The sequence below is a fragment of the Arvicanthis niloticus genome, chromosome 6 (assembly GCF_011762505.2).
Source record: "Arvicanthis niloticus isolate mArvNil1 chromosome 6, mArvNil1.pat.X, whole genome shotgun sequence".
In the NCBI taxonomy this organism is placed as follows: Eukaryota; Metazoa; Chordata; class Mammalia; order Rodentia; family Muridae; genus Arvicanthis; species Arvicanthis niloticus.
Window position 1 is genome coordinate 78,471,825 of NC_047663.1, and position 24,518 is coordinate 78,496,342.

Genomic DNA, 24,518 nt, shown 5'->3' on the forward strand with positions numbered 1-24,518 from the left:
CCCTCATGTGCATGTGTGTGCACACACACAAACACACACACATATACACGCACTCACACATGTGTGTGTTTATGAAACCTCAGGCCTTGAACTTGCTAATTAGATATTCTTCTATAGCCCAGCCTCAATTTTGTTTCCTGTTGTAAAAGATGAATTCTGTAAACTTGATGAGTTTGATCCATGTGTTAGACAGCATTGCCTGCATCTTTCATATTAGAGGAAAATATGACACAGTAAAATATAATTGAGAACAGCCATTTTCTTTTATCTGGTGTCTCGTGTGAAAACCCAAAGATTTCCACAATTATCACATGACTAACCTCTTGCAACTGAATTCTATATGCTAAAAAATATATGTTCTATATGTTAAAAAATACGTTGGCGAAAGGGGCTACATTAACACATATAATCCTGCAACAAACATGCACAAATGCTAGAAAAGAGGGAGATTTTTCTCTTTTCTGGGTGAAAGACTGAAGAAAGGAAGACAGGAACCTTAATTCTTCCATTATTGAAGAAACAAATTTCAAGTAGGCTGCAAATGCATTAAAGTGGGCATCAAGTCTTCCTTCCTAGAGGGATAGCTCCCAATCAGCAAATGGTTGTCTCTATGCTGAGAGAACCGCGACAAAAGCTAATGTGGTTCTTTCAAATTTAAAAGCCATTCTTCACCCTTTTCCTTACAAATCATATAAGTACTTATTCCACATCAAGGATTCATCGACTCTGAAGATAATTCAGAAAATTAAGCAGAGGAAAGGCATGATAGAGTCTACTAAAATTTTAATGTATGAACCTTGAATTTTATAATTCAAATTTTATTTATGTGACAGTATTCGGAAAAACAACTCACTTTGGATGAAATGAAAAGCCCAGTTGTAGATGTAAAGTCTGTGGTATAGTCAGTGACTGTTAGCAGCTCTTTAGGGTTCCACTTTCTAACCTGTTAAAATGAAGGACATCTTCCTTTCTCCATTTCTCTTGAGCTCTGACATTATAGCATGGAATCTAAATTCTAACAGCATCAAAGAAAATGGCAGATTTTCCATAAAATAAGGACAGATAAAGTTTTGTGTAGATGAGCAGATTTTTCTTTTGTTCTTGATAGTAAGGTAAAATAGAATGTCATTTATACAAAATCAAACCAACAGACAGGTACCAAGTCCAAAAGAATGGAGAGATGGCCTCTGGTTATCCTCCACACAAATCTTGCAAGGGTAGGAAGTGGGTGTGGGCCAGATGCCTTCACTTTCTGACTCATACAACTCTTCTCTTGAGATGTTGCACTCAGAGGATATTCTGCTAAAAACTTCTCCAAATCTTCTCTCGAAAAAAATGCATGCTAATAGCCTTTTTCCAGATCTGCTCTTTAGAAAATGGCAGACACATAACACACATGAGACAAACACTTTGACAGTATAGCTTAATCTTTGACGTGTGGACTGAAAACATAAACAACTTGGAGTCTTGAAAATCAAATGTAATATGAAAATGTTCAAGGCTACATATTTCTCTCAGTCTCTGCATAATTTTACTTACTTAACTTAAAAAGAAAAATCCTTAGAGTCAAATGCAGCAAAGACATTTTGGAAGGCCGAAGAAGATGATGATGTCATCCAGTGGGAGCAGAGGAGTGAAAGATGCCATCTTTCTTATCCATTCAGTCTGCAACAGTTGCCTCTGTATCATAAAGACCAGCCCCCTCTGCACCAAACATCACAAGGAGCTTCCCATAACTAAGATGGGCCACATGCCTCATTAGTTTGCTTCCATAGTGGAATCTTGTCTGGAACTAAAAGCATACATTACAGCTCAAGAGAGGAGGTCATAACCAAGTCTTTAACAGGTTTTAGCTTGGATCACAAAGGAATTTGATTATGATTTTTGACTTTACGACATATCCTGTACCACAATGTGTAAAAAATGCAAAGAAATTCATCATAAGTGGAAATCTAAACAAGATCTAATCCACAACTGTGTTTTAGAGATCAGAAGACCTTTAAGGTTGAATGTAAACATTAGGAAAGGAAGACCTTTGATAAAAAAAAATAAATAAAAACATTCAACTTCATCCATTAACATTGCTTCATCTCTGCACCTTTCTAACACTCTGTGGAAACCCATATCTGTTAGCTTTGCCATAGCTGTAAGTGGTGGGGATGACTATTATTCCTGTTTTCCACATAAGAACTCTCCAATATGAAACTAGGAAAAAAAATTTAAAAAGCTGGTTTCTAATTATTCTCTGCCAAGTGGTTTATTTATTTCTACATGTAAAAATAAATATTTTTTAGAACTTTCAGTAGGAATTTGACATGTTTTCCAAATGTGCCAATGGAACTATCAAAATGACACAAACCTAGTGAGAATATAATCAATATTTATGTAGTATTTTCACTGAATCTATCATCTGACTGAATTTGTAATATATTTTACGAGACTAGATAAAGAGAAGTAAAGGGGAGATGGTATTACCCAGCTTCACATAGTAAGTCGGAATTAAATTCTAGTACTTCTGATAGTCATCTTATTTTCCTCACAAAATGGTTTCCTTAAGGAGAGAAGCTAAGATATATGAAACTAACTGCCTAAAATATGGTATCATTTACACAGAACTCTGTGTGTGAAATGATTTTTTTCTTATTTATTTTAATGTAATTATAATATTTCTCCCGTCACTTTCCTCCCTGCAACCCCTCTCATATTCCTCTTTTTGCTCTTTATCAAATTTGTGGCCTCTTTGTTTTTTCAATAATTGTTATCACACATTTGGGTACACACATGTATGCCTGTGTATATGCATTTGTGTGTGTGTGTGTGTGTGTGTGTGTGTGTGTGTGTGTGTGTGTTACATACCTATATATAGTTTGCTCAGCCTATACAATGTTAGTTGTACCCATGATTTTAGGGCAAACCACTTGTTATTAGATACCAAATTGGTGTTCTCAACCCTGGAGAAAACTATTTCTTTAGCAAGTATCTTAAAAATATCCTAATCACAAGCCAGAAGACTTCCTGAGTGAAAGAATTCCACTGACTTGGGGAGAATTTAAAATTGAGTGCTGAGGACTAAAGGCCAAGTTTTTAAGCCTATAATTTTTCGGAACACCCTGAAAAATAATTTGACATCCTGGGCTTCAGTTTGTTATTTGACCTTTTGCAGGCAGTGACTATGGTTGCCTGGATTTGAACACTCATGGTTTTATTTCCCAGCTGCTTTGCAAATGATTTTACAAGGCCTGGTATTTTGCTAACACCAGGTCCTTCAATTTTGATAGAACTTCTTCTTTAAGAAAACATCAAGGCCTGGGTTGCACCCCTCAGCACAGCTTCAAATGCAGTCCTAAGAAACTCATTGAAAGAAGATGGGTGGCAGTAAAAATAAAGCATGTCTATTAACATGCTTATTTCTCAAAAAAAAAAATAGTAGGGATATAATCATTAAGAACATTTCTCTCCTATGGCTGAGTTCAAGTATGTTCTTACTGATGATTCCATTACTTTAGAGAATTAGCTAAATTAAAGATTGGCTGCTTAATATTTCTCCAAGACTCCTCTTTGCTCTTCACTAACTGAAAAAGAAGGCAGACTTGCAAGATAGATGTGCTTGCTTAGAGTAGCTGTCTGATATCCAAGGTAGGAATGGATTCAAACCATTTGTGAAGTCCCTTCATGGTCGTTGGTAGCTTCACACAGATGGCCTCTCTAAAGGAGAACAAACACCAGATCATTGGGATGAATGTAGTATGGAAAGATCTCAATGGCTCTTGACTAATTAGATAAAAGATGGGAAAAGTAGAAGAAATCAAAGCACAGTCTATTTACTTAAAATAATCTAACATCACAAAATACTTCTGGACTAATTTGGAACACAAACTCAGTTCTTAATGCCGATTTTTTTGTTTTTTTTTACAAAGAGATGGGCTCTTAACTGCTGAACCATCTCTCTAGCACATGGGAGTTTAGAGTTTGTAGAGTACCTCCAATACTGCAAACAGTTGTCAGTATTCATGAATCTCAAGTTGAGCACCAGATCTTTCATTCCATGTTTGGTGAAATAAGTATGTCGTGTCTTCAGTATTTGTGATTATAATAATATTTTCTGGGGATCCACTCCCATATACAGATACCTAACCTAGACACTACTGTGGGTGCCAAGAAGTGTTTGCTGACAGGAGCCTGATATGACTCTGGAGAGGCTTTGCCAGAGCCTAACAAGTACAGATGTGGATGCTTGAAGCCAACCATTGGACTGAGCTAGGAAAAGGACTGAAGGAACCGAAGGGGTTCCTTAGGAAAAACAACTCCATAGGAAAAACAACAACATCAACCAACCAGAGGACCCCGCTCAGAGCTCTGAGGGACTAAACCACCAACCAGATAGTACACATGGAGGGAACCTTGGCTCCAGATGCAAATGTAGTAGAGGTTGGCCTTGTTGGACATCAACCAGAAGAGAGGCCCTTGGTCCTGGGAAGGCTTGATGTCCCAGTGTAGGGGAACGCTAGGGTGGTATGGCAGGTATCGGTGGGTGGCTGGGGGAGCACCCTCATAGAAGCAGAGGTGAGGGGTAATTGGATAGGGGGTTTGCAAAGGGGAAACCAAGAAGGGGATAATATTTGAAAGGTAAATAAATAAAATATCCAACAAAAATGCAAAACAAAAACACCCCCCCCCAAATAAAAACAAAACAAAAGACAGAAACAAAGAGCTGGGCAATAAGAGCTATTTGAAGAAGGTGCTGTTATCCTAAGAGAGAATGGATCAAGGGGCTGTGGGTGGCTGCAGATGTGTTCCAGGAAAGGCCTGTGGAAGTGTTGCTTCCCCTTTACTTTTTCCATTTAGTGCAATCTGTTATTCTCGCACCAGCATGACTCCATATAATACACTCAGGACTTCACTGTGTTTCTGAGTGAACAACTTTGACAAATTAACCATCATGTCTAATTCAAAGTGCATAGAGTCCTTCCCCTCTACGTACTTGTTTAACTGTGAAGTTGATTAGGAATTAATGACTGTATGCTTTCTCCGAGCATCACTAATACCTATTTAGATCCTGTTTTCTTTATTACCATCTAGTTTTACTTATGAAGTGAGCTACAGTATTTACTAACTCTTTAAAATAATTCCCTTGCACTGTTAAGAGTTAATAGCAGCCTGAGGACTTCCAATTCCAAATTTCTCTCAAATAGGGCTTCTGTTTGAGGTAAATTAGGAGATTCATTTCTGCCACACACTATGTAAAACAATGAGTAGCTGTATATTAAATACTATTTATGATCTGTGACTTGTCTGCCATTGAAAATCTGAGATGAACAGACTAACATAATTTTTCCGTATCAAATTCTTCAGTTACATTAAGGTAAGAGGATATTTAATGATGTTCATGGATGCACTCAGATTGCTATAAACAAGAATAATAGGATATCCTGCTATTCTATTATTCCCAAGAATTGCATGCAGTGTTTTAACAATATTAAAATTTTTGCCACTCATCAAGAAACTTACTTATTAATGTCATAAAAGTTATTTCCCCAAGCACTTATCTTCAAGAAGTTGCTCCTTATTTGGACATTGGTTTGAAAGATTACAAAATACTTCCATTCCATGAGCAAATGAGATCTACATAATACTTTTAACAACAGTCTGTGTCTCATTATTTTGCTCTGGGAATTTAGATGATTTAGTCAAGTCTAGGAACCTTGTTACCCTTCTTATCTCTTGCTACCATTGTTGCTTGTGCCTGAATTCTGGGACTAGATTTGCTATTGGGAACTATTCTGTACTTATGTAAAACATGTTTTAATATCTGGTCAGATGTTTGCGGTAGTTAGACTTAATTAACTGGGAAATCACCACCTCTTCTGATAGATAACAGTGACACACATATTCATTTGAAGTTACTGTTTCAGACATAAGAGCCAGAGTTATTTTATTTAAATAGATCCCTGGATGAATTCTTTGGTTGCAGTTCTGGAATTGGATGACAGCCTCAGAATAAAAAATTGTGCTACAAAGGTCTACATTGGGCTAGGCATCTGTAGTGGGCTTTTAGAAAATGAGAAAGAATCTATTGTGCTAATGAGAGAAGTTTTGGTTAAAAAAAAATGCAGAGAACCAATGTTAGCAAGTCTCTCATTGTGTGACTTGACAGAGAAACCACTGTACTCTGAAAAGTTTGTGAACATTGAGTTTCTTTCATCTAAAACTTTTTTTTTAAAGGGAAAACTCTGAAATTATCTACTCAGACTGTCTTCTTAGAATATGCATCATAGAAGGCTCAATATTAAATCAAGACAACTTTTGTCAGCAGTCAGGAGTTCCAGTGACACAAATCAGCTTTATAAGAAAACTTCATGTAACTGTTGCTTAGTTTTTGACTCTTTCTATTCTCTATGTATCTCTATGCAGAGAACTGATGTTAGCAAGTCTCTCATGGTGTGACCCTACAGTATAACCATGGTATAACCACTGATGGAAAATAGAGACCTATTTTATTTCTGCAGTAAGCATTAGGGTTTAGGAAACAAGAGTCCTGGGTTTACTAGTGCTAAGTTCTGTCTTGGATTAATATGTCTTCTTCTTCATGCATGGACCTTAACAGGTTGAATCTTTCAGAGTGGTGGAGATACCTCCCAAGGTTCTTTCAAATGTCAATTTTCTACTGCATGTCTAACAACATTTCTCTTATGGCTCAGAATGGTGTTTCATAATGTTATAAAGTTAAAATGGCTAGAAAAGCATACCCTGTGAAAATGTAAAGTAGATCTAGATACATGGTCATAAGATATGAAGAGTCAAGGTTCATCTAGGTTAATAGGAGCTAGAATTTTTTACACTTAAGAAACTGTTTCACCCTCCAGAGTCCCTGAGAGCTCTCTGGGGTCTGGTTTGTTGACATTATTGTTTTTCCTATGGGGTGGCAAACCACTTCAGCTCCTTCAGTCCAGAGCTCCCAAGGATTAAACCACCAACCAAAGAGTACACATGGAGCGATCCATGACTCCATCTGCATATGTAGCAAAGGATGGCTTTGTGAAGGATCAATGGGAGGTCCTATGAAGGCTTGATGTCCCAGTGTAGGGGAATGCCATGGCAAGAAGGGAGGAGTGGGTGGGTGGGTTGGGGAGCACTCTCTTAGAAGCAGGGGGGAAGGGAGATGGGATAGAGAATTTCTGGAGGGGAAACTGGGAAAGGGGATAACATTTGAAATGTAAATATATAAACTATCCAGTAAAAAAAAAGTTAAAAAAATATACAACTGTTTGACAAGCTTCACAGTGCCAAGAATTCCGTAGTTGTTAGGCAGTTGTATCACTGAGCATTGAAAGTGTATATTAGATTGCTGGACCACTGCTTCTTTTTATTTAGTTCGGTTTTAATCCACTATCCTGCACTAATTTGTTCTTTTGGGGGCAGCCTTTTTTCTGCATATGGAATTAAGGCAAATTTTGCCCAGTGGCTATCTTGACACAATTGGGACAACTCCATATGGAGGTAATGGTGTTCAATATCTTCTTCGAAGTGGAATGGGGGATACTGTCAGGAGAAGACATGCCTAGTTGTCAAAAGATCTTTTAATAATGAAAAAACAATAAAAGTCATATTTTGTGAATGTCTGATTTTGTGAAGACTGTCTGTCTCCACATATAGCATAACTGAATTGTCAAGCACTGATTATTCTTTGCTATTTATTATTTGAATAATCTTGAAAACACTTGTTGTAATTAACTAAATTAGAATCTAATATGACCATGAGTTTTAGTATCCGAGTATTAACTTGCATTACTTAACCATCTTAAACAGTTTGTACTAGCACCTTTTAAAAGGATTGGGTCTAAACCTTGAATTCTTAAATGAGTTGTATAAGCATAATGCCTATCTAAGAGGAACAATATTAATTTTAAATTGTGTATCAGTATATAAAAAATTTATACCAATGAAAATGTTAAATCTGTATCAATACATAAATTCTATGTCACTGTAAGAAATTATAACTTCAATTTTGCATTAAATATAAAGGTTTCTACCAATGTAGGATTATGGCTATATAATGTTTTGCTTAAGAGTAAATTTAATATCCTATTCCTAATTTGTTTATTTGTTTAATTTCTATAATATTACTATATCCCCCCTTTTCTTTCCCAACCCTTCCTTTATCTAAGAAAGAAGGATAAAGAAGAGGAAAGGAAAGGTAGAAATTCCTTAGTCTAAGCTCTCTAATTTAAACTCCCTGTCTAAAGCTATACTGTTTGTAAATTATTCTTTCAAGTGACAATACATCTATAATTCATAAAATAATCAAAACCACCCATCCCAATGTAAGGAACTAGGATGACTATTTTCTTTTGTTTGTTTCTTCTTGAACTGGGGTGGAGAATTCCTTCCTAAGGTCCCAAAGGGAAATAGGAAAATTGATTTTGTCAAAGGAAAGCTAGTTGGTATCATTTGTCATCCATTCTCTATGTGCTAAGAAAGTTTACGGTTTAGCTGAAGTCCTGATTGTAACAGTCTGAAAGGCTAGATGGACAAGCTAGCTTTTCTGGAAATGTCCTGGAAGCAAGTCTTTAGAGGAAACAGCTTTGATATAGTTGAGGTACGATCAAGCAAGGAGCTGAAATGGAAAGTCCCAGAACCTTAGCATCCTAGAGTGTAAATTTTGTCAAGGCCACCTTTCTCCTTTTCCATTCTGCAACACACAAACCTTACAAGCAATACATAACTCTGCAAAGACATTCATATGGAAAGTATAAGGTGTATAGATCAATTAAAGATCAATAAAGAAAGAAAACTGTCTTTCTTTAGAGGTTAGTTTGATTACATAGTCAAACTATAATATAAATTTTCGTTCATGCCATCTTAAAGGATGGTATGAAATAATAAGTCATGATAATTCTGTATCTAATGAGAGTTATTAGCTGTATATAGTCCAGCTGGTCCCAGATTTGTCTCTGTGTACAGAGACATACATATTACTATTAACATCAGAATATAAACTACATCAAGATGACCCATAATAGCACTGATCTAGATGCTGTGGTTCTCTCTCTCTCTCTCTCTCTCTCTCTCTCTCTCTCTCTCTCTCTCTCTGTATGTCAGAATGTTGAATTGAATAAAAGAGCAAGAAACTATTTAGGAAGGGGATGATGCAAAGGAGAGCAAAGGTAGAGAAATCACAGATGCATCTAATAAAAATATTTAACTTCATTTAGATGGGGTTTGGAGAACACAAAAGGAATTACCAAGAAATTCTTGACTTAAGATCAAGTTATATATTTGAGAAATACAGATCTATGAAAAGTTTCTTTCCTCAATGACTATTGGGGATTCTGTATAAATATTAAAGACATTAGTCTTGCTATTTTATTTATTTGGGAAATAATCTATTCAAGGTTGTCATTTTGCCTTGCACAAAAATTATGGAATTTATTATAATTATAAGCTCTCATTTTAAGTAGTATATTTGTTTATATTTCTCTATGTCCCCTATATTTCATGATGTATATGCAGTATTTTCTACTTTAGGTTATAAAGGCAGTCTACCTAATTTTTTTGTGTGTTATGAAGGTAATCTATTTTTTCTATGTTGCATTTAGACTTGCTTCTGAGTTTATTTATACATGAAGTGTGTATGGAGTTTGTGTGTTAGGGTGAAGGACAGATTTAATTTTGGAAAACAATTTTATCTAATGAAAGTGAGTCAATCAACTCTCCTGCCATGGAGGGTGTTCTCAATCTCAATGTGGAAGGAGATGATAAAAGCAGGCCGAATGCTTTGCCTCATCACATTTATTGCTGGCTTCTAGACACTTTCCTTCCATCTAACCCATTTAAAGTAGGACCAACTGTAACATCATGCAACTTTATTTTTGTTGGTAAGAAAGGCATATGTGAAAGGAAGGTAGAGTAAACCGTTATTTGCTTTCACTGTTAATCTAGTAGATGTACTCAGATGTACCATATGTAAGCAGATTTAGCATTGTGAGAGATGAAGGAAGAGAAAGTGTACTTGAAGTTCGTTTTTTTCTTTCTATTTTTTTCATTATTATGACAAAGTATGTAGGACATTTTCATAAAATGCATGCCAACTCTTCAACCTAGTGCTTACACGAAGCAAGCCCTTACTACTGGCAACTTCAAGGTACCTTCTAATTACCACAGAGCTCCTCGAGAGGCGTATTCTTTCCATGAAACCATTAAGATTTTCAGAGTAAACAATTTTGTGTATAAAAGACAAGGTCAAATGTCGTAGAACCAACTTAGGTTTGTCCATGACTACTTTACAAATAAATGAGACCCAGACTAATCTACTTTTCTAAATGCTGGCCTGGCTACCTCGCCAGGGGTGTTGCCAAATACTTGCTGTTTCTCTTGGCCATGTGCACATGGTATACCTCCTGTCATGGTACTTTCTCCTCACCTCAATGTTCTCTCCTATCTCTCACTTCAGACAGGTAACTCAAAAACCCACTCACCTATAATCCCTCCAGTAATTGGCTGGAGCCAACTGTTTTAAATTAATGAAGAAGGTTTGCACAGCAAAAGCTGGTAACTGTGAGAATTCACTCATAGGCCTAGATCTTTAAGTACAGAGTGTAGCATTATAATACATAGCAATAGACCATGTCTCAGCAATTTCCTCCTTTCTTTGTCTACATAAAAAGGCTCTTTCTCTTATAATGAAAACAACATAGACTAGGAAAAATTATGAAACAATTATGAAAATTATTAGATAAGAGGTTCATTATAAAAGTCCAGTTTGTTTTGATTTGGAAACTCAGGAGAAAGTATTCTGTTATGTATCCTATCCTGATGAATTCAGAGTTCTGTATTTAAGTCAATTTCTATCTTAACTTGTATTATCAACCTGAAAATATCATCTTAGACCACGAACATTGTCTTAAATCCTAAACAAATTAAACTTATAGTAAAACAATGACTATCTAGTTTTCAACCCTGTGACTTTGACTATTAACTTGCATTACTTAATTAATCTAAAGAGTTTGTAACAGCAGGTATTAAAAGGACTGGAACTAAACCTTGTATTTTAAGTGAGTTGCATAGGAATTATAGCTATGCAAGCATTGAAACATAAAATAATTATGTTACAAAAATAAAATCTAAAATGTTATACCAATGTATACACCTTAAACCTGTATAAATATACAAAATTCTGCACCAATGTAACAAAATACAACCTTAATTTTGCATCAAAATATAAAGCTTTTTACCAATGTAAGATTATGTATATGAAATGTTCTTAGGCTTAAGAGTTCATTCAATAATCTACCCCTATCTGTCTAATTCCTTATAATTCTATATTCTCCGTGTTTGTTTTCAACCCCCTTTTACTTACCCAAGGCAGAAAGAAAGATAAAGAAAGGAATTTTTTATTCTAACCTCTGTTTTGTTTCCTTCCTATCCAAGACCATAATTATTTGTAATCATCCCCTAAACTGATAATATATCTCTGTAACTTATAAAATTACCAGAACTATGCACCTCAACTTAAGGAATAGAGATGACAGTTTTCTTATCATTGTTTCCTGTGAAATTGAGACAAAGATATTTTTGGGGGGAGGGGTCGTCCAAGAAAATTAGAAACATGTTTAGTTTTAAGAAAGATAGCTGTAGCACTTGTCCAGTCTCTGGGTGCTGAGAAAGAACAGGCTTAAATGAAATCCCGACTGGAACAGTCTAAGATTCTGGACCAAGTGAGCTGGCTGTTTTGAGTTGTCCTGGAAGCAAGTCTTAGAAGGAAACAGCTTTGATGCAGTTGAGGTAGGATCAAACCAGTGACCTGGAACACAGAATAATTTGGGTGGAAGATAGAGCTTTTCTTTCCTGTTATAACAAATGAAAATCTCCTTCCCAATATAACATATCTTGTTGCTCCCATTTTTTAATTAGTATGTTTATAGGCTGGTCTAATTCAGTAGCCTTTTCTAAAATCTAACATATCTTAGTAGTTTTGCTATTTGTCTCATTGGCTTTTGTCAAACTCTAACTAAAGAATTTCAATGCTTTCATATGACTACTTTTATTACCATAGCTAAACAGTAACTAGGGCCTCATCCTTCACTGACACTGAGGCTTCGACTCCTCAAACCAGTCATAGGAAACTTCCTAAAAAAATTTTTAAAAAGGATTAATATTTGTGTTTATTAATTCAAATTTTACTTTTCATGTCCTTCCATTATAGAATGTATCTTTCCATGATAAGTATAAACCGAGATGGGGTTAATTTACCAAATGCTATGACTTTAAGTATTAAGTGTCCGGACTTATCAATGGAACAGGTAGATTTAAGTGTCACCATCATTGACTTGCTTAGCATTTAACCTTTGGGGCTTGAGGAAATCACTGATGCAGCATTTTAAGAGGATTAGATTTTCTGGGCTCCTCAGCATAAGAGTTTTTAAGCATATAAAAGGCGATGTGGGCTTGGTGATAAGACAGGCATCATGCTGTCTCTCTGAAGCTGCTTTGCTTTTAAGTGGCTTGGTCTGAGGTTTCCATCCATAATCCACTGCTAGAAAAGGTACAGGGTTTGCAAGCAAGGAAAAGGTGTTCCAAAGCCATCAACTTATAATAGAGGCTGGCAGATAAGCAAACTGTGAGAGGCCAGACCCTTTAGGGAAGTGGAGAATCAAACCAAGATTAGAATCTTGTTAATGGTGAACAAAATTAAAGTTCACTTTTCAGGAGTCAGACCATTAAGGTAAAAGTGTAGGCTCTCACTTGCTCACACACACACACACAAAAAAAAACAAAAAAAAAAAAACAAAAAAAACCAAAAAACAGTTACTAAAATTGAAGTGGTTGAAATTCTTTATTTTGAAAGTACAAATGTAGATTAGTTGATAGATGAGTCCTGTCGTGTCTTGTAATCTTGAAGGAGACAGTAGTTTGTTTTATAGGAATGATACAAGCTGGTGACAGTGTTTTACAAGCAATTTATTCATGTTCGCTTTCTGAAAGCATTGACTTTAGATTGTCTTAAGTATGTTATTTTTATGAATAGCTGTATGGCGGCTGTTCTTTAATATCTCAGAGATTTTAAAATAAAATTCTTGAATTCTTTTATATAAATTCTTTTTTTCAGTTTTTAAAATTTTCTTACTTTTTAATTTTTTTTAGTTTTTATTTCATATTATCTAAAAAGTAAAAAAGTTTTTCCTTAACTTAAAAGTTGAACCACTGTAGACAGTGATCGCCTCATCAAACTTGATTTATAAATAATAATCTGTCAGTTTGGTTTTATATAAATTCTTAGATGGGAGGTTTTTTTGTTTGGTTGGTTTGATTTAGTTTTGGTTGTTTGCTTGCTTGCTTATTTGTTGGTTGGAGATATGGTTTTACTATATAACACAGGCTGTCTGGGAACTCACTATATAGCCTAGACTGCTATACAAACTGATTAGGCTATCATCCTGTTTCATGTTGGGATTATAGAAAAGTTCCAAAATCTATTTTAAAAGTAACAAATTCTTTTAAAAATACAGAGTCAACTAATTGCACGGAACTCACAAATACAAATTTCACCTGCTGAGATTTAAGGTAGCCACTCATCACACACTTGCACCATCTCAGAGTCTACATGTCTCAGTGGACTTCTGTTCCATTAGAATCCTCATTCAGAAGCAATGGATCTATATTGCAGCTTTACAGTTTTGTTATCAGTTACATGTGTTCACTGAGTTACCTGAAAAATGAAGAAAAAGAGGATGATAATAGTTGAAACTAGAAAAACAATAGCTGTATACACCCTTTCAAGTTTCATGTAACCTTTTCCCAGAATTCCATTCTTTTTCAACCCCTAACATCACCTTTTGATAATCTAAATGTTGTACTATATCCACACCCACTTTTAAAACCCAAATGTTTCATAATATGCTTCTTGAACTTTCAAATACTCATTATAATTTTATGAATGTATCATCAAATATTAGGGCTGTTCATTTTCTCTCAAGCACTATGCTAAGTACAGACTGTGTGATCCTGGAGAAAATGGGCACCATCCAGGGATTCATGCATGCACATTAAATCAGATGACAGCACTTATAACATCAACAGCACTCAAATGAAAGCATAGTCATGGATGAATGCAATTGTTATGAAACTACCATATGATTCAGTGAAACCGTGAGCAAATATCTAATTGTAGGCAAGGGACTATAAATTTTGAGTAAAATATTAATTTTGCAAGTCTCAGTCACCAATACACTCTCTAGTGGTCTGTATATATAGAGGTAATATGGGAAATTATTGTTACTGAATGTTCACTAAATGACCCACAAGCAAGGCTTAATGCATAGAAGATATCCTTTCACCCACACCAAAGAAGATCTTGTATGTTGTTGCTACATATGAAAGTCAAGATCCAGAATCATCCAGAAGAAGAAATACTTTTAAAATGCAAAAATACTCCCTTTTCTCTCTGATAGTACCATTTCTTCTAGAAGGGTTAGGCTTTACCCCAGGCTGGATTGTATTTCATACTTTTGTTATTGCCTTTTTGATCAAGTAGTTAGAAAAGAGCTTTCAAGTTAGCTCTCATGTAAAGTCAGAAATTAAATGTGAGTGTGTAAGAGTTGAACATACACTCAGTGTTTGGTGCATTCCCATAGCTTAGTCTTTCTCTTCCAGGTGACTATGTGGTCATGTCTGTGTATTTTGATCTGAGCAGAAGAATGGGGTACTTTACCATCCAGACCTACATTCCCTGCACACTCATCGTGGTCCTGTCTTGGGTGTCCTTCTGGATCAATAAGGATGCTGTTCCTGCCAGAACATCTTTAGGTGAGAGATATTTCTGGGTGCTGTGATCAACCAAGATAAGTATACAAGAAAAGGGGTCTTTATTTTTTCCTTCTAAGCAAGTTTGCTCTGAATTCAAAGGCCAAATGAAAATCCATGTTTTATTATGTTAAAGACAGTCAATATGATTCTCTATCTATCTATCTATCTATCTATCTATCTATCCTTTTTAAAGTTTACTACTTCTATAGTTCTTTTTAAATTAGCATAGGTATTTTTAGTACAATTAGTAAGAAATTTAAAACAAAATAAAAACCAAACAAAAACCTAATTTCAAGAGAACTTTGTGATTTTTTCCACACAGCTGTCTAGTCTCTCCGTACCTACTCATAAGAGCTAGCCATGGATATCCTTTCTCAGTTATCTGCTTAATGATGACACAGAAGAAGTTTGAGATCTGACAAAGTAGAAGTATTAGTATCTTGGGAAGATAATCACAGAAAATCAGACACAGTTGTTTTTTAGAGTCAACTGTTTCCCTTTTCCACTCTTGTTTAATTCCAACACAAATAATTGGTGTGATGATATTTAGACAAACTGACTTTTTCCAGAAGAGGATCTAAATGATTAATAAGCAAGAAACATTTATTGAAAAATCTAGGCAATAGAATTATTTTGTAATAATTTGTAATTTAGTCAGTATTTTGGGTATGGTAATCCCTATCTTGGGTTTTCATCTTTTCCTTATTTGTGGAAGAAGACTTCTACAGACCAAAGCAAGGCTGCCTCATATGGACATTATAGTCTCCATCCACAGACTTAATATAAAACCTCAGGCTCCTTATGTACAACCGAGTAACACAGGCCTTGCTAAACCCATGTTGGGGAATGTTGTAGAACAACATGGATTATAAGGTCTACTAATTTAAATTCCCAGCCATATATAGAATAGGGTGGTTCAGTAAACTGCATTCTCTCTAACCCATGTTTTCCTTACATGTAAAGCAGATATCATTCTCGATTCATAACGTGAAGGTTTTTCTTGGGCTAAAGTAACATATTTTATGCAAAGCACATTGAACAGAGAAATGCTTCAAAAATGGTAGTGACTCTTATCGTTTCTGACAAAATGATCTGTACCAGGTTATTAAACTGAGGGCAGAAGTGATTATTGAGAAAAAGACAACATTTGCATATCTGTCCTTTTTCAAACCCAATTTAGTTTCCCATCTGTTTCAAAATGAAGTTATTTTGATTTTTTTTGATATATGCAGTACTTCGTGTTACAAATCCTATTCAAAAATTCAAATATCCTGTCTAATGCCATGTACTGAAACAAATTCCAAGTATGTTAAGCAAAACCCTGGGAGAGTGTTTCTTTTTTGTAGGTGAGCATCTCTCAGAGGAAATAGTAGATGTGTTTCTCATGCCTGGCATAGAGCTTCTAACATGCGACTGCATCAGTAATTATTCACTGAAAATTTTATGTGTATGATTAGATATAACAAATGCACTGATGTATTCCAATAAACCATCTTCCCCAAATTATTTTTTAAAAACATATTTCAGTCAGCCTTTTCTTTAGAAGGCCTGATTCTTTTGACTGATATATCTTTTATGACCACATGACCAATTCATTTCTACTACTCAGTAACAAGAGTTCTCTAGCAACAAACCCCTTAAAAAGAAAATATCAAGGTGTTTTGACGGAAGGCCCTCGATTAGACAAGAAACAGGTTCTCCTTTGAGGGTGTGTTAATCAGGAATGCTCGATGTTTCTAGCACAGTTTCATTGCTTTGCAATCACATGTCAAAGTTGTAATAATACAAATTGTCATATTTTAGAGCTGTGATAAGCGAGCAGATGTGCTGAATGTTAAATGATATCCACAAAGCCACACAGTAAGTTTATAACAAACCTGCAACTTGGAAAATTGGCCAGGGCTTTGTCCTAGGTGTGAGGACTTGCTCAATTCTATTTGTCACCCAAGAAAAGAAGCCAAGCTGAGCATTCATTTCTTTTAAATTTTTCTCAGTTCTTTAGGTTAGTGCTTTTAAGATGTAGCTATGCATCTCTAACACTAAGAATGTTTGAGAAGTAGAGGGAACTTATTCCTACCCATGAGGTACTTCATTTAATTTACCTCAAGCCTATGCCAGGTCTTAGGCTTTTGTGTTTTAATGCTTTATTTCACAAAGATTCAAGTCTGCCATTACTTTTAAAAACATGACTGCATATTTGTGAAGCTCCATGATCTTTTCAGGTATTTATCATCAAAATCTAAATGAGATTACCTTGAACATCTGCAGACTTTGAGCTTCTCATCACAGAACAGATAGATCTGACTTGTACAATGGCAGAGGTCCTAATAACACTCAGAGATATGGGCCAATTTTTGGTGACTTATTTCTGGATCTTGTAATACATGAATGTGGTTTGTTGCACAGTTGGTACTGGTAAAAGTTAATCATGCTGTAATGAGAATGGGTGCAGAGCAAGATGAAACATGTGCTGGTATTTTTCACTCAAGTATTCTAAGGTAAGACAGCATCCTTGAGAATCTCACTTCATGCCAAAATTGGAGTAATTAGTGAATGCTCCACATCTCATTTCTCTTGCCAAGGTTATAGAAATTTAATTTGTCCATTCGGTAAAACTGGGCTTCAAATTCATCATTACCTAATTGGTGGTTGGTGAGTCAGGTAAAACCATGACTTCCCTCCTTCCAAATGTCATAGCTTTACTATTTTTTGTTGTTTTGTGACCCCAGGAAGAACCCTGGAACTATGATGAAACAATTCCTCAAGCTACACATTGTGTAGCCATGATGAACTTTCTTGTGTCCTTTAAATAACATCTCTCTGCTTTGTGAGATCAGTACTTAGGTTATGTGTCAGAATTCGTTTTGAATTAAGTGTCACATGCAGGGTCTTCTGAAATGAACTCATCTGAAGTTTCCACCAAAAATAGTTACATTTTCACATTTTCAATGTTCAAATATAGATTCAGGCCTGATTGTGGAAATAAAAGCCCAGTTTCCACATCAGCTTTAAAGGTCTCTGCAAAAATAAAGGAGGCAATTAGGTACAATCAAGGAGTTCAATTTGAATTAATGTGTACCCAACCTAATTAGTTTCTTTTAGCATAGGAAGTAGATCATCTCCAAAATAAACAACATGAGTATGTAAGCATACTTGAGACGTTACTCGACCTCAGTGGTGTGGGTAGTCAGTTTTCTATTAGAGTAACAAGTATATAAAATAAATCAGTGTGAAAGGAAGATTTATTTTGGTTCAGAGTTTCAATGGTTTCAGAACGTGGTCATTTAGCCTTGTTGTTCTGAGCCATGAGACATCATGTTTGAAGTTCCATAAGGAGGAAACCTGCTTAGGTCGTTCAGATAGATGAGATGTGGAGAGAAGAGATGGGACTGGAATCTTAATGTCGCTTCAGTTGTACACCTCCAATGCCCTAACTTCCCCCTGTGCCACTAAATGTTCTTCCATGTCCCAAAAGCATCAAGATGAAGACTCTTATCACATGAAACCTTGAACAACAGTCCAGATTTTTAAAACAACACATTAATACATTATCTAATTCTCACAAACCTTATAAAAGTAGACATTATTTTCCCATCCTCAACCCTAAATCTAACACTTTAAAAGCCAATAAAAATCCTAGGGCAATCTCTCTACTAATAGCTGGTGGTGGAGACTCCCAACCATATCCCTTTCCAAATCCAGATGTTTCATTAGCTTCCAACTTCCTGGGTTTTCATTATACATATTTTCCTGTATTTATAAATACATATGAAAATTAAAAATGTAGTCCAGTGTAAAATAATTGTTGTCAGGCTGTCCATGTGTTAATTGCATCTCTACCCATAGGAGCATGGACAGAGCATCATTCCTCTTTTGCTTAGGATATCACTGATGTCACCATGTGATTTATTTTACTGTGCTCTCCATAGGAATCACTACTGTTCTGACCATGACAACTCTCAGTACCATAGCCCGAAAATCTCTGCCCAAGGTCTCCTATGTCACAGCAATGGATCTTTTTGTATCTGTTTGCTTCATCTTTGTATTTTCTGCTTTGGTGGAGTATGGCACCCTGCATTATTTTGTCAGCAACCGGAAACCAAGCAAGGATAAAGACAAAAAGAAGAAAAACCCTGTATGTATCATTTTCTATCGGGACAAGTGAACTCTTTGTGAGGACAGGCCATTGGGTTTGATGTGCTTAGGTTAACTGAACACTGAGGCTCAGTACTTTGAGTTCTGTAATGAAAAGAAAATAAGTGAGATTTCAATCAGGACATAAAGTTTCACTTATTATTATTAGTTAGATCAGAGTTCCAAGATACTCTAAGTCAGATTCTTTATGCAAATATAATGACCCATTGTCTTCCACATGTGTGGGGGTGGAGGGTGGGGGCAGTTAAAGAATATTCAGAGATGCATATGTGTTTGAGTTATTATCAAGTTATTGTCAAGTTATTTTTACCTAACTAATTTTTTATTAAAATCCACATCAAAGGCATTCCAAATTTTAGGTTCTTGTATTAGTTTATTAAGTCATACCGATTTGTAAATAACTTAATGTGTGTGCATATGCATGTGTAGAGGTGGGTACGTATAAGTGTGTGTATGTGTGTGTGAGTGCATGGATGTGTGTATGTGCGCACGCGCACATGCACATATGTTTGTCTGTCTGTTTATGCAGGCATATGCATTTTACTACTAAAATACTTCTACTAGTTATATCCCTACACGTATCGTTTTGTTTTCAAAACAAATGAGTTGGGATTGTGTGGGCCTTTTGTCTTTGCTTTCTCATATAAAATAAGATGAATATATTAAAAACAAATGTCAAATAAGGCTTCTATAAAATTTATGTTGAAGATCAATCAACCAACAAAACATAAAAACATTAGAAAAAGTCATATGAGGGTTTTTAACCTTGATGGATGGCAATGGACGTTGACAACCTGATTTTTGTTTTGGGTAACTGCTTGATTTGGAGACAGGTAAGATGACTTCTGATTGTACTAAACCTTTAAACGAGAGGATGAGGAATAAATATAAATAACTAGAGTCTTCACCTTTTACTGGGACTGTTGAGGGCAACATGAAGATACGCACTTACCCACCTGAGCCTAATGTCTCTGTCACAGGAGTCCCCATGACAGTAAAATTTTACCTCCTTTTGAGAGGATGGCAGGAGTCTTACCTTCTTGATTGGCATCCTTTCCTGATTTTCTGCTCTGAGAGGCATGAGCAACACCACAGTGGCTAGCTATCTGACCGTAAACTGTAGGGTGGCTATAAAAAACTCTATTTGCATCTGACTCTTACCCCGATGCACCTCAGAAATACTGAAGAAACTTGACAAATGACATGTTTGTTTGAAAGTAAGACTTGGTGGAAGGTAAATAAAATAGTATCATTATTCTTACTGGTTAAGGAAAACAGGAAATGCTTGATATTAATGTCCCAAATATTGATTGTACTCTATGTGGTCCTTCCTTTCCCTGTATGTTCTTCGGTCTCGACCTTTCCACCTTTTCATGTTCCTGTTTGATTTTTCTTGCTTTAAATTTTGTTTCTCTACTTCATCTCTCGCCCTCATTTCCTAAGTCATTCTTCCTTCAAAAGATGGCTGTGCTGATACACATTTGGGATGAAGATGGGATGCAGGCTTTTATGTGAAAGCTCAGGTCCTTTAGCAAAGCCTCCTGGCTTTCCTGTCACTTCAGTGTAGAAACTGCTACAAAGACAGAAATAGTTGGATTCTTTAACCTAGGTGCATAGCAATAGCAAAAGAGGAAAAAAGAATCAAAGCCCATAGGAAAAGAGACCAGAGAAAGCAAGAAAATATAATTTCTGGAGAATTTTAACACACTTTCTCCTTTTAAGCCACATTGTTTATTTACCAGAACTAGAAGCTGTAAACTTCCTGTTTGACATGCCCTTCATTCCTTACTGTCAGGAGTCACATATGGGGTCTTCTTAAAGGACAATTACACAATTCATACTACTTTTCTACAGGCAAGTATTCACAAGGAAGCATCCTTGCAGCTGACAACATTGGCTTTCATAGTACCATACTTGGGGGGGGGTGTTAATTTGTAAAAGATTGGATTACCAATCACACCTTTTCACTTTCTAACTTTAGATATGCAAATTTCGACAGATTCAGAGCCCACCTTCTGTGTTTATGCTTTCAGTTCATTTTACTTACTGCGTTTTCAAAATGTATTTTTAATTTGTCTTATTTTGTTTCTCTTTCTCTTTTTTTTCCTTTTCCTTCTTTTTATTAAAAAAAAATATGCAATTCTCTTTTCTGTCTACAAATCCAAAGCTTCTTCGGATGTTTTCCTTCAAGGTATACTGTTTTTGGAATGAAAATTTCACTGCATGCGACTGCTGAATTAACTATTAATGCTTCCCATGGTGCTTTATTGTTTTTAATGAGTAAACATTTAAATAACCTACTAGACAATGAGACACCCAAGGTGGAGGACACTACACATACCTCTAGAGTTGATTCAGCAAATAGACATAATTTGCATAGGCTTTGATTCTACATTCAGCTCAAAACCACGAGCTATCATAGGTAACAAGGCTTCTATAAACCCAAAGTCCATGTCTCATCATATGTAAATAAAATCCATTTCATTTGTTATAATTTACATATTTTACATATACTTTATACATATACACGTATATGTTAATACATACATATATATACTGATAAAGTTAAAACTTAACTCTTTAAAGACTAATTAAAAGATTTAAAATTTATGAACTTAATCTCTATATACTTGAGAACTTTATAATAATCGAACTGTCTTTACCAGACTGTAGGTTAAACTCTTTTCTTTTCTGCCAAGGTGATTGCTGGGCCTGTTGGCTCTGTGAAATATTGAAAAGAGGTTTTTGTTCTCTCTAATAACTGACTTATAAACTACCATTTACTATTTTGATACACTTTAAAAGCTATAAAGAAGCCTTGAGTTTTGCTTTAATTTTATTGTTGGTTATGCACTGAATCTTAGATTACCTTGTCGTTAATGACAGTTCATATTGCTAAGAAAAACGAACAAAAATAATGTCCTGTTTTTTGGAATTCTCAATCTCATTCAATGTATGTAAATACTGATAATTTTAAATTTTAAGTTGGTGAATTTTAGACAAACTACATACTTTTAATATATAAATTAAATCTTTGTTTCATAAAATCAATGAACTTCATTTCTCCATGCATATTAGCATTTGCTACTAAAATTGTTCAATATAGTTGTTCAGTATGATGGCTCTTATTTGCCTATAACTTAGCATGACATGCAATTTGATTTGAAAATCAATGCATTTTTATTTATCTATTTTACTCACTTGCAGTATCATTAGCTAGTTTCATGTAACCAGCTTCACATCTAATAATTAAAAGAATGAGATTCCATGTAGTTTGATTTAAATATTTATACTTTGATTTCTTTTGGTGTTCAATAGTCTTGCTGTAGCTATTAGCTTGATGACATTATTTCCAGCTGCACTGCTTAAGCTCAAAATCTGAAACCTGCAACCGTGCTATCTTTCTGAGTTCAATTTTACCATCGTAGATCACGATGTCATAAGCAATTTTCTGAATACTCATTTTCAGATTCATCATCTCATTGATGACATTGTGGAGAGACTGTGTTATATAGTTCCACTGTAACTAAATTTGCTCTCTCTCCTTACCTACCCTGTCTCAGGCCCCTACCATTGATATCCGTCCCAGATCAGCAACCATCCAAATGAACAATGCCACACACCTTCAAGAGAGGGATGAAGAATATGGCTATGAGTGTTTGGATGGCAAGGACTGTGCCAGTTTCTTCTGCTGTTTTGAAGATTGCCGAACAGGAGCCTGGAGACATGGGAGGATACATATTCGCATTGCCAAAATGGACTCCTATGCTCGGATCTTCTTCCCTACCGCCTTTTGCTTGTTCAATCTTGTTTACTGGGTCTCCTATCTTTATCTGTGAGGAAGTATGGGTTTTATTGATAGGGGTCTTATTCGCTGAATCTCGTGGAGAGAAAAACGTCCTTTCTAAGTCCAACGATATAATCCCCTATGTGGTCACTGAATGTGTTTCTCTGTCTCAACCTAGTAATACATATAATGTCATGTGATCCGTGCCCAACTCTCCTTTGGTTATTGTAATCTGAATTTCAGCGTGCACTGTCTTTCAAACCTGCAAGCAAAGTAGAGTTAGAACAAGAGCTGTCACACTGAGCAAGATATCTTTGAGCAACAGCAATGGAAACAGTGAAAGCTGTGTTTAAAGTGGCACTATCAGTCTTTGATTCATGTATAGTTTAGTACAAATGGTATAAAGCGGTGTGCTACGTTCACTTGGGGGTCAAGTTGTGGTAAATTGGAACAAATTAGAATACCTCCCGTGTTTGTGAAGAATCACAATCGAAAAGCCTAGATTAGAACTCTTATTATACCTTTATTCCAAGGTTGGAAGCAAATTTCCTTCATATCATATGTACAGTGATGTAAATATTTCAGTAATGTAGAATGCTTCAGGTTTAATGCATGCATCTCTTTAGAGTCAAAAATAAATAAACTCATGTTATCATCATATAGCTTTGTCTTTTATTTTCTTTCCTTTGGGATATAAAATAATATATTAATATAATTACAAGGATTTGGGCTTGAAATTGGAGGGAGTTTACTACCTTCTCCCTCATGCATGAAAATTCAGGTTTTAAAATTATGTTTGTCTTGTATGACATTAAAACATCTTGAGTACAATTTAGGCTGATTGACATTTGACAGCTTCTAAATACACCCAAATTCATCACTAGCATATAAAGTAAATGTATATGCTTGCTGATGTTTTACCTTTCTTTGAAGATGTGCATTCTTAAGAGAACTTGCTCTCTATTTCAATATCTGCTTCTAGTGATTGTGAATGCCTTGTGGGCAGAGTCCTTGTCAATTCTTCTTTTAGTTCTCAACATCTTGCACTGTGCCTGGCATATAGTCAGTGCTCAATAAATATGGCTGGGAGCAACACGTCCTCTTGTAGTCTGGTGAATAACTTTTTCTGACCCAGAACAAGTGATTCATCTTTTCACATTGCTGTTGAAATGTGATGCTTCTTCATCTGTAGAAACAGCCAGAGAATCTAAAGAACTGTAGCCTATATGTTCATTTTCAAAAGTTTGTTTTATGCAAAGGGTATTTATTTTAAAATAATATCTGTTTCCTATACCTATGTATGCAATTGATGAATTAAGCATAGAGTTCTTGACTATCCCATTTTTAAAAAGAATTAATTATATCTGCTAAAAATTCTGCTTGTGAACCTATGAAAGTATGAGCAATATTCATACCTGACTGGTATACAGTATGCTTGGAAGCAATGTACTGAAGGTTAAATTAAAAACAGAAACATCATTGAGTAACTTGCATGGAGGACATAGAGCCTCTGACTGTGGGGTCATTTTGCTCCATAGTAATTAAATGGAGTGATTGACTGACTTCAGACATGATGCGTAGGACCTTAATGCGATTATTCTGAATCCTTATTTTTCTAAACTATGACCTTATGGTCAGTTCTTCTTTAAGAAAAATATTGATTCAAATCAAAGTTAAATCATAGTGTAACTTTATAGATAATAAGCCAATTAAAGAAAGTGTCTCTGTTAATAGAAAACCACATGAAGTCATTACAATTCATCTGGATGAATCT

At 35.4% G+C, this 24,518-nt stretch overlaps 1 protein-coding gene across 2 annotated transcripts in view; it reads left to right on the forward strand.

The window, feature by feature from the left end:
• The window catches only part of Gabrg2 (gamma-aminobutyric acid type A receptor subunit gamma2), an 88,406-nt gene extending 64,567 nt beyond the window's left edge, over positions 1–23,839 (forward strand). The window contains exons 7-10 of one of the 2 annotated variants that reach the window (XM_034505741.2): positions 14,650–14,802; positions 18,732–18,937; positions 21,125–21,148; positions 22,521–23,839. In XM_034505741.2, coding sequence (XP_034361632.1) covers positions 14,650–14,802; positions 18,732–18,937; positions 21,125–21,148; positions 22,521–22,796 — 659 coding nt within the window. In that variant the 3' untranslated portion in view covers positions 22,797–23,839. The remainder of the gene's footprint in view (positions 1–14,649; positions 14,803–18,731; positions 18,938–21,124; positions 21,149–22,520) is intronic. The other variant, XM_034505742.2, reaches the window with a different exon arrangement.
• The last annotated feature ends 679 nt before the right edge of the window (positions 23,840–24,518 follow it).